Source organism: Rhamphochromis longiceps, linkage group LG3 (genome assembly GCF_057381845.1).
Source record: "Rhamphochromis longiceps isolate RC_006_pf linkage group LG3, R_longiceps_female_GT1.1, whole genome shotgun sequence".
Lineage (NCBI taxonomy): Eukaryota > Metazoa > Chordata > Actinopteri > Cichliformes > Cichlidae > Rhamphochromis > Rhamphochromis longiceps.
This window is the reverse complement of record NC_140559.1, coordinates 49,678,042-49,689,193: the sequence shown is the minus strand read 5'-3', so window position 1 is coordinate 49,689,193 and position 11,152 is coordinate 49,678,042. Positions and strand designations below refer to the sequence as shown.

Here is an 11,152-nt window from a genome sequence, read left to right as displayed (position 1 = left end):
GAAATCAAAGACAGTGGATTGCTGGTTAATAATGACTGCTGTGGAGATGGACGGATCTTTGAATTTATCCCGTTTTTGACACATTTCAAGACACATACTGTCGTTATGAAGAACAAAGAGCTTGGCGAAGGAAGCGCTTTTGGCTACAGATTGATTTGTGTGTACACAGACAACACATACATACAAACTGTCCCCAAAGCTCACACCAATTTGAAACAGGCAAGGTTATTCATAAAAAGATAGATGTAGCTTTTTGCTTCTGCTGTCATTTGACGATCCATCTTAATGCATGATAATACCGGCTGTTGAGTTTTTCCCTTTGCCGGGCTCCACACCAATGCATCCAGTTTGTCTGTTACAGAAGGCTGATGATAGAGACAAATTACCGCTCATAGCTGGTTTACTGTACTTCGCTGTGGCCAAAGAGGTGGCTGGAGGCCACAACATTTTAAACGCAGGGAGCCGATCAGCTGATATATGTGAGGTTATCGGGAGGGGGAGGCAAAATTGAGGAAAGGGGCTTAAGCATTCGTAATTTTGTTATGCCATTGATTGCAGGTCACATATCTAATGTTTGCAGACTGAAACAAGAGGATTTATGAGGTACAGCGTAATGGAAAGTTTACTGCTATTCCACTCTGAGCCAAAGCTTGTCTTCTTCTACCATTTAGCAGGGACAATATACGAGGCACTAATGGAAAAGGCAAGCAAGGCATGTTAAATATCTTGCTCCTTATCAACACAGGGCGTGACAGGTATATGGCGAAGCATTACAATGTTTCCCCCCTTGATGCGAAATCAATACTGCGACATGTTCAACCGCACATGCCGCCACCGTAGTGTCCTCTTAATTGAATGTGATGTAGCATCTGCTGAATTTGCACTTGTGTTCGTTTTGCAGCAGCTTTACATTGCCTTTGAAAATATCGATAGCTTCTCTGTACCTCTGCAAACCATATAGGACGCATCCGTGCAGTGTGTGACTTTTATCAAGCCTGATGACAAGGACAAATACTGTAGATTGAAAGTGTGAGTGCCTAAGTATGCACCTAAAACTTCATTACACCACTGCATTAGACTAATGTATGTAAACCTTTTGAAGTTTTTATTTTTATTACTTGCTGCTAAGAAAGCATAATCTACGCCTGTAACTGTCACTTAGGCCTGTGACAGACTTTTGCACAGGTGTGGAAATGGCATGCATTACGAAATGCCCCGTATTTGTCACAGTTTTGGGAGTGAAGCAGGCAGTTGTGCTGATGCCATGAGGAAAGCTGGACAGTTTTTTGTCCTGCTGCCCTGCTAATGAGTGGCACATTAGTGTAGCCTTGTAAAACTTTCCATTGTCATAACAGGCAGATGTGTCCTTGTTACTGTCTATGTACCAAATCTGCTCGCTGCAAGAGGATGGGAAGAATTTGTGTTCTTATTCTGTCTGACTGTCCTGTTCATGGCTCCAGAAATGCAAAATTAAGCAAATGTAACTAATAATGGGCTGCTTCCCAAAAGCGAAACCTGCCAAACGGTGACGTACATGGATAATTGTTAAGACAACATTATTTGGCATAAACATCGGTGGCTGTGGACTGTGATCTTGCACGTTGCTCGGTTTGACTGTAATAGCGTGTTCCAAAACCCAAAAGTGGTTAACAGCAGGAAAAATAATCTTTTGAATTTTAATGATCTTTTTTTTTTTTTTTTAAAAATGGATTGTGTGTATGAGGGTACGAGCCATAATGATGATTTTTTTTCCCTCCTCTCTTGCTTTTGCAGCTTACCTCATGTCTGCCCTTAATGTCCGTGCCTCTAACACTTCAAATACCTTGTTGTCTGAGCAGGACCATCATCCACCCGCCATCCTGCTCTCATTTGTCTTTTACAATCTCAGCTAGTACATGTCAGGTCATCAGCCTGTTTGTCCTCCCCCCCCCTATTGTTACCCTGAGATGCGTTCAACAGCCCACTGCGGTGCAGGATAAATGCAATCATTTGGGATTTAGCACATGAGCGGCGGATGGAGTAAACGAGAGGAGAAGCTGTTGTGCTAAACTTTCATGTATTTCGATGAAAACTGGTTCATTCTTAATTTGCTAGAGTTGATTTTAATGTTGTTTATGTGGTTGGATTACATTATGATGCTGCAAAAGCTGCAAAATGAGTGTTAATGAAGTCATTCTAAAGTTAACGCACGCTGTGATCCTGACATGAGGTTAAGGTTGTCTTTGTTTTCTTTCCTTGTTTTTTCTGTTTTCTGCATTGTGTAACCACTCTTGAAGATATATTTGGATCTGCTTTAGCAAATGAAATAAACTTGAAATAATTAAAAGACAAAGCAGAGGATTTACTTGTGCCAAGGACAGCAGCGTCTATTTTCAAAACCCATAAACCCTCATAATAAAGTGTCTACATGTGATAGATGCGATAACGACTAGGAACACAATAAAAGCAGTTATACCATACCTAGTCGCCTTGAACCATCCAACTGAAGTTTTTTTGTGCTTTTGTGTGTTGAGACTTCAGTGTCAGCACTCAATCCTAGCAATGAATCATTCTCACCTTTTCCAGTCCATTATACTTATGTTTCGCAACTGCGTTCATGCTCATCGTCAATCAAGTCACATGACAAAGCAGTCAAAACAAACCTTACTTTTAACATTTCCTTGATAGAGCTTTGGTTTACAGAGAGGAACGGGGGGGAAACTGACCCCCCACGGGCAGTTGCTCAATGTCAAGGTCAATGGCGAGTTGTCAGAGCTACAAGGAAAAATCCATTACCGCGGCAGGGGAAAGGTGTTATATTTGTCATTCTCAAATGAACAGCAGCTATTTGTTCCCCATTGGTCAAGTTTGCACTCGTCGGGAGTTTGACCTGACTATGGAAAACATTCAGGTCTCCCTTCTGTGTAGGAAAAACTATCACTAGTCCCAGTCTTACCTTTCGATTTCTTCTTCTGCATGTGAAATACTCTGTTAGGGAATTTGGATGGAAAGTGGTTTTTCAGCTAAGTACGAGTATGCACCACTCATTATATTTTAATTAATGAAGAAGACTTCAGTCCCTTTCTAAAACTGTTATGACAAGGCAGTGATTTCTATACGGGATCGGGCTATTTGCGAAATTCTGGTCTGGTCTGAAAATATGCTTGACTGATGCATCTTGACACTAAATGAGTACGAGAACAAGGCCACCTGAATTTCACCCAAAAGATGTTGACATTTGAGTTCATGAAAGTCAAATATCATCAACCAGATATTTTTTGAAAAGAGTCCATTCAGATCCATGGTTATTATGTCATGGTCGGCTGTGTGGCAGGCAGGATGAGGACCCAATCACAAAACTCACGGACTCAAGGGATGAACTCAAAAGGCAGCTTTATTGCTGACAGGATGACAGGAAAATACAAAACTTAAACTGGGCACAATAAACTAATACTTGGAGAGAGACACAGGGAAATCCACGCAGCATGAGGGAGACTACGACACAGAACTGAGGGAGACGCAGACATAAATACACAGAGGGTTAACGAGGGAAGTGGGAGCACACGGGGAACACAGCTGACACAGATAATCATAACGAGACAGGGCAGGAGTGAACACAACATGACGCATACTGACGAGAGACTGTCAAAGTAAAACAGGAAGTACAGAGGTTCAGACAGGAGGAGAGAGCACGGGGAGAACACAGACATAACAGGCTGGGGAAAACATGGAATAAAACACAAAAGGGGACAAGGGCTCATGAATACATAGAGGGGCACACAGGGGGTGAGAGTCACAAAGGGAAAGCACACAGGGAACCACATAACAGGGCAACTCAGGAAACAGAACCTAAACAGGGAACTGAATACAAAAATACAAGAGAACTAAGAATACTGGGCCAACACGGCCCAGGACCATGACATCACCCCCCCCTTAAGGGCTGGCTCCAGACAGCCCAAACACAGGAAAACAAAAAACCAAACAGAAAACGACCCAGGGCGGGCGGCGGGGGCCCAGGACGGAGGGCACGGAACAGAAAACAAAGGAGCACAGCAAACACCGGAGCCCAAGAAAAACAACCCAAAACACAGTGCAGTTCAGGGGGCCGACCATGCGGACGGGAACGGTGGAGACGTGGAAACAGTTCAGGGGGCCGGCCGTGCGGAAGGCAGCGGCGAAGGAGACGACGGAGCAGTTCAGGAGGCCGGCCGCGCGGAAGGCAGCGGCGGCGGCGAAGGAGACGGAGCAGTTCAGGAGGCCGGCCGCGCGGAAGGCAGCGGCGGCGGCGAAGGAGACGGAGCAGTTCAGGAGGCCGGCTGCATGGAATGCAGCGGCGGCTCTCCAGTGTTAGGCATGCTGGCCATGGCCTGGTGGGCACAGGACCAGACGAGGCAGGACCAGACGAGGCAGGACCAGACGAGGCAGGACCAGACGGTGGCGATGCGGGGGCCGGACCAGGCGTCGCTGCAGAGGCTGAGGCTGGACCAGGCGACGGCGAAGCAGGAGCTGAGGCTGAGGCCGGACTGGGCGAAGCACAGGCCGAAGCTGGACCGGGCGACGTTGAAAGCGATGCAGAGGCCGGACCGGGTGTGGGTGCAGCTGATGCAGAGGCCGGACCAGACCACGTCTGAACGGGCCCCTCGGACCCTCCAGCGGAGACGAGGAGGTGCTGGCCGGGCTGACCTGAGCCGCCAGCGGAGACGAGGAGCGGCTGGAGGGGTTCCCCTGAACCCCCAGCGGAGACAAGGAGCGGCTGGAGGGGTTCCCCTGAACCCCCAGCGGAGACGGATCCAGAGCCAGCAGGTGCAGAGACTTTTGGCTGAGGGGACGCTAACTGTAGCTGCACAGGGCACGCAGTCTGCTTAGGATGCAACGGCTGGGGCTGTGCAGGGCAAACAGTCTGTCCAAAGTTTGTCAGCACCACGCAGTCCTCAGCTGGCGGAGAAAGCTCAAAGGCTTCCAGCTGAGGTTGGCAGTGTCTGAGCGGGTTGCTGTGCTATGAACTGAGCTGGTGACAGAGGTAATGACAGAGCTAATAATGACTGAGCCGTTAACTGAACAGGCAATGGAGTAAGACACTGAGGTGGTAACAGAGCGGATGACTGAGTGGGTAATGGAGCCGTTAACTGTGCTAAAGACTGAACTGGTGACAAAACAGGAAACTGTGCTAATAACTGAGCCACTGACTGAGTTATGGACAGCAATGCCAGTTGTAGTGGTAGTTGCGCTTGTGGTAGATTAGGTGTCTGGCTCTGGGCTGCTCTCCTCCGGGGAACAGGAATGGGTGCTGGGCCTGGCCGAACACCAGCCATCCCCACCCGAGGAACAGATACGGGTGCAGGGACGAGCTGGGCTCTGGCTGCCTTTACCCTGGGGGCCGGTGTAGGTGCAGGAGCTAGCTGGACCTCTGTCGCTCCCACCCGAGGAACTGAGACGGGTGCAGGAGTCGGCAGGGTCACGGCTGACCTCACCCGGGGAACCGGAACAGGAGCAGGCAAAGGCTGGGTGTCCATCAACCCCACCCGAGGAGCAGGTACGGGTGCCAGGATGAACTGCGCCTCTGCCAGGCTGGGGACAGAAGCAGGGACCAGCTGGACCTCAGCCACCCACTCCCGAGGAACTGGTACGGGAGCAAGGGAAAGCTGGGCCCGCGCTGCCCTGGTTACAGGAACAGGAGGCGGAGAGTGAAGCACAGGAACAGAAACAGACACAGGGAAAATCGAGTTAGTGGAGCTAGAAGCAGTGTTAGTGAACAGAGATTCATGGCGAGTCACTCCTGGCAACTCTGTAGGCCTTAAGCTGTCCATGTTAGGAGTAGCAGTCTCTAAAACAGTCATAGCACAGGAAGATCCAGGTTTAGCAGAGTCAGAGTCAGTAATACCGAGCACAAAGGGATCCGTTGCGGACACAGGAGCATTCACACAAACGGTTTCTAAATATATAGGTTGGAGAGCAGCATAGTCCAGGAGTGAAGAAACACCATTCACAGTCTTATACTCAGCAGGTACAGGGACCTCAGAACTGTTAACTTCACGGTGTTGTTCATGAGTATGCAGCTCAACAATAGTCTTTTGCTTCTCTAAGGTGAGATTATCAGTCTGTGTGTTAATTGCTGCTGACCTGGGAGGAGCACAGGAAAAATAGTCACTCTGAAACATGGGCGTGAGGGTAGGTAATGCAGGTTCAGGATTAACCGACCCAGAATTACCAGACACGGAGTTAATGGCCTCTGGGATGACGCGCATGGAGCTTACAGTGCCAGGATTCTTTAATTCAGCATGAACAGCAGTCTCTAGGGGGGTAATGAACTCAGTCTCGTGCTTAATAGGTGCGGAGCAGTGGCGGCTGGCCCATAGGGGGCGCTCGGGCTCCGCCCCCCCAAATGTGGAGGAGTAAAAATATATATTTTTAAAAAATTCATCAATGATAGTTTTACTATGTGTGTGCCCATATACAGCCAGGCGTATTTTAACATTTTCACCAGCTGACTCATTAAAGTTCAACCAACAAACGGTGTTTTTCTTCTTCTGGGGCGCTCGTCAAAGCGCCCTTGATATGCAGCGAAATAGCCTATCATTAAATGGTTGCCAGGGGAAAATAATAAATATTTGACCTATCAGCGTCGCTGAATTAAATGGTTTGGGGGCGCTTAAAATTGCGCCCCTGCAGAAAACGCGCGAAGATTTGCTGTTCTAGAATTTTACCTCAGTCAGTAGCCTAAGTGAGCTATAAGGTCAGAGAGAGACGATGGCAGCGGTATTGTTAACGGTTGAGGCACAGCCTCCCCCAAATTCGGTTAGATCGCTTCTAACCTACCCTTTTGCCAGAAGGACAATGGCAGAAAAACTGCAAGTTAAAGAGTTGGGACCTGACAAGCCCGAAATTCAACTAACCCAGGCAACGAAGGAGAAGTCAAAAGCATACAACAGGACTTTTTGTCGGAGTTGGTTCCAGCGCAAGTCGTGGCTGACAGGCTGTGGAACAGCTAATGCACTTTTTTGTTTCCCGTGCATACTGTTCAAAAGTGACAAGTGTGATTTGACGTGGACACAATCTGGACAAACCGACTTAAAGCACCTCTCCGAACGAATCAAGAAACATGAAAGCTCACGAGTTCATATGGACAACAGTGTAAAGCTAGCTGTGCTAGGGAAAACTAGCATAGCGGCGCAGCTAGATGATGGACATCGGATTGCTTTAAGAAGGCACAACGAAGAGGTAGATAAAAACCGTCATATTTTATCTAAAATCATCGATTGTATTAAGTTTTGTGGTGCTTTTGAGCTAGCAATGCGGGGACATGATGAAAGTGATTCCTCAGACAATCCAGGGATTTTTAGAGGTTTAGTCGACTTGATGGCATCAATTGATCACGACTTGAGGCAACACCTTGAAAATGCTACTGTATTTAAAGGCACCTCGAAAACAGTCCAGAACGAGATCCTGGATTGCATGTTGGCAGTTCTGAGAGAAAGGATCGTGGAAGAAGTAAAGGCAGCGAAGTTTTTAGCCATTCAAGCTGATGAAACCACTGACATTTCTACACACTGTCAGTTAGTCATGGTGCTAAGATACATTGACCAACGAAACCGTATTCAAGAGCGTTTTTTTGAATTCATCAAGCTACCCAATGCTTGTGCAGATGCAATAGCCAGTGCCTTATCGGAGAGGCTGCGCTTCATCCTCCCCCAGGGACAAGAGAGAAAGTTGATCGCCCAGGCCTACGATGGGGCCGCTGTAATGAGGGGTACCACTGGAGGAGTGCAGCGTAAGATACAGGACATTTATGCTAACGCTCACTACGTACATTGTTATGCCCATCAGTTAAACCTGGTAATGCAACAAGCAACCTCCCACATCCCTCAAATCAGTCACTTTTTTTCCGACATAGCAGGATTCGCTTCTTTTTTTACTAAATCGAGCAAGAGGACTGCAGTGCTTGACGAGGTGGTGGCGCACCGACTTCCAAGTGCATCGGCAACCCGTTGGAACTTCAACAGTCGTGCTGTGAATACAGTGTATGAACATAAAGACGATCTGGTGAGGTGTTTTCAGACCATCCGTAACAGTGAAGGATTTGATGCCCCTACAAAGAGAGATGCCGGTGGTTTCGTGAGAATGCTGGAAGACGAAGCTTTCTGTTTTTTCCTGGCCTTGTTTCACAAGATAATGCCACATGTAGACATGCTGTATAACCACCTACAGAAGAGAAACATCGATTCTGTCACCATCGCAGGGATCACCCAGACATTCATCAGCCGCATGCAGGCTATCAGGTAGGCATAAAAGCATAAATATGTAACCTAGAATAAATGTTAATTATCTATGCATAGATTCTATCAAATTCTCTGCATATATTCTGTGTTCTGTGACTTAAATGTTTAATGGAATTCAGATAATTTTGATTTATATCAGCCTTTGAAGTAATTTTATGAAAAATATTTGATTAAGTATATTTGATGAAGTATATTCCCAGTAATGATTTGATGTAGCCTATACCATAGGCTATTTCCTGAAATTATGGCCAGGGCCTTTATTTACTTGCACTGGTTTTCCCCCAGCCATTAAACCAGGTCCGGTTATTAATTAAATCCGGTAATTCCCGGTAATTAGAACACAACCTTTGTTTGGTTTGTGTTTGGTTAATATATCCCTATTCAGTTTTCAGAAGCCATTAATGAAACTTATGTATTGGATCAGGGAGGCACTTCCTAATCTGGTTGTGGATGAGGAGTACAGGGGACCTGTTCAAGACCCACCCACAAAGAGACGGAGAACATTGGGGGAAGACAGGCAACACCATTTGGCACTGGAGGTAAGCACTAGCTGCTTGGTCTGATTTAAATCGGATCATCAGATAAAATCTAATGACGATGCTGTCAGATGTCATTTGATATAGTGGTCATGACTGTTTTGTTTTGTTATGGACAGATTTTTTTTTTCAGAATAATGATTAACATGAGACATGTGCCAAAGTCTTACCACTGAATCTAACTCTTACCAATTATATATTATTGGATAGGTGTGCGACACCATTATGAGCCATGCCAAGGAGAGGTTTTCTTTCACCAAGCACCTTGTCAGCGCCACTCTGTTGCAAGGAGACTTGTTCCAACAACACAGCAAAAATTTTCCAGATGCAGCACTACAAACCACAGTGGAAGCCTATCCCTCATTGGACAAAGCCAGACTTAAAACAGAACTGTCCCTGATCTACGACAACGAGGAGTTTCAGAGTTGTAGTGGTGCGCTGGCGCTCTATCAGGTTCTGATGGAAAACAACCTTCAAGACACATTCACCGAAACTGTAAGTCTTCTTAACATCCTCATCACCACACCAATGACAACATCAGAATCGGAGAGGTGTTTCTCTACTTTAAAGAGGATAAAAACTTTCCTGAGAAACAATATGGCTCAGGATCGGCTCAACGCTCTGGCTATGCTGTCCATAGAGAAAAAACTCACACAAGAACTTCCTGATTTCAACACCAGGGTCATCGAGAAATTTGCCACTCAGAAAGACAGACGAGCAAAGTTCTTGTACAAATAAGAACCCTTAACCATATTTACTCTCTTTCTCCATCCCTCTCTCTTTCTCTCTTTAGCCCACCCCCCCAATCAGTTTACAGTTGTTGTTTTCAATAGTTATTTTTCATTCATTCAAAAAAAAAAAAAAAAAAAATCTGTTCATGTTCATTTTTACAAATCTATACAAATGGCCAGAATATGGTTGTTCATTTTAAATTTAAATTAAAATTGTGTTGTTTGATGTACTCATTAAATGGGTCATTTTAGTCGATATCATAAAAATTGCCCCCCCTGAGATTTTTTTCAGGAGCCGCCACTGGTGCGGAGGTGAACTTAGAAACATTATGAGCCCTGGAAACACAGTCATATTCAAACTCACTATTTCTGATGTGTTACGGACCTGAAAAACAGCGGACTCAGGAGCAGAATATTGTCCGAGTCGGTCCGACTTGGAAGTGGCATGGAAAAAACTGTCAGAGTCACTCACCACCGGAGTTTGCTCAGTAACTTTAGGGTGGCGACGGCGTGAGCGCCGTTTATTCCTGGGAACTGTGCCGTGAGTTCCCGAGGCAGTGGGCGCAGGCACTTCGGTGATGTCGGCTGGCTGAGCCGATGACGAACCGGGCTGCGCCGGAGAGACGGGGAGCTTGTGCAGCTCCGAGCGTGGAAGTCCCAGGAAGAGCGCAAAGGACTGCAGCGGAGATAGGCTGCTTGTCGGAGGCACGAAATCTCTCCTCGGCCGCCGAGTAACCCTCTTCTTTGCGCAGGACGTGGGCGGCGACTGGGGAGGTGAACCGGAAGTTGAGAAGGCCGGAGGAGTTGTGGCAGGCGATAGGCTGAATCCTCCAACTCTTATCACCGTGGGACGATGTGGGGAAAAGGCAGCAGCGTTTGCAGTTTGGAGGCTGCGCGGCCCACCTAGAGCCAATCGAGTCCCATAGAAGGCAGACTCGCGCTCCCGGGCATGCCGAGCCTCCTGCCTTCTCCTCTCGTTAGGGAAGGCGGAGTCTACACGCTGCCGGTTCCGTACGGAGTTTGCTGGGTCCATTACTGGTCGTAGTCTTCTGTCATGGTCGGCTGTGTGGCAGGCAGGATGAGGACCCAATCGCAAAACTCACGGACTCAAGGGATGAACTCAAAAGGCAGCTTTATTGCTGACAGGAAAATACAAAACTTAAACTGGGCACAATAAACTAATACTTGGAGAGAGACACAGGGAAATCCACGCAGCATGAGGGAGACTACGACACAGAACTGAGGGAGACGCAGACATAAATACACAGAGGGTTAACGAGGGAAGTGGGAGCACACGGGGAACACAGCTGACACAGATAATCATAACGAGACAGGGCAGGAGTGAACACAACATGACGCATACTGACGAGAGACTGTCAAAGTAAAACAGGAAGTACAGAGGTTCAGACAGGAGGAGAGAGCACGGGGAGAACACAGACATAACAGGCTGGGGAAAACATGGAATAAAACACAAAAGGGGACAAGGGCTCATGAATACATAGAGGGGCACACAGGGGGTGAGAGTCACAAAGGGAAAGCACACAGGGAACCACATAACAGGGCAACTCAGGAAACAGAACCTAAACAGGGAACTGAATACAAAAATACAAGAGAACTAAGAATACTGGGC

General features: G+C 47.0%; 1 protein-coding gene across 1 annotated transcript; it reads left to right on the top strand.

The window, feature by feature from the left end:
* The first annotated feature begins 7,122 nt into the window (after positions 1-7,122).
* Positions 7,123-10,525, top strand: LOC146675135 (zinc finger MYM-type protein 1-like). The gene is made up of 3 exons (XM_085400207.1): positions 7,123-8,255; positions 8,680-8,794; positions 9,002-10,525. The coding sequence occupies exons 1-3, from the start codon at positions 7,270-7,272 to the stop codon at positions 9,527-9,529; spliced, it is 1,629 nt and encodes a 542-aa protein (XP_085256333.1). The 5' UTR covers positions 7,123-7,269; the 3' UTR covers positions 9,530-10,525.
* Positions 10,526-11,152: the final 627 nt, after the last annotated feature.

What these genes read in the sequence shown, in the direction of transcription:
- LOC146675135 (XM_085400207.1), top strand. Translation starts at nt 7,270, where the DNA reads ATGCGGGGACATGATGAAAGTGATTCCTCAGACAATCCAGGGATTTTT. An exon ending in AGCCGCATGCAGGCTATCAG is followed by an intron (nt 8,256 to 8,679) that starts GTAGGCATAAAA and finishes GTATTGGATCAG; the next exon opens with GGAGGCACTTCCTAATCTGG. An exon ending in AACACCATTTGGCACTGGAG is followed by an intron (nt 8,795 to 9,001) that starts GTAAGCACTAGC and finishes ATTATTGGATAG; the next exon opens with GTGTGCGACACCATTATGAG.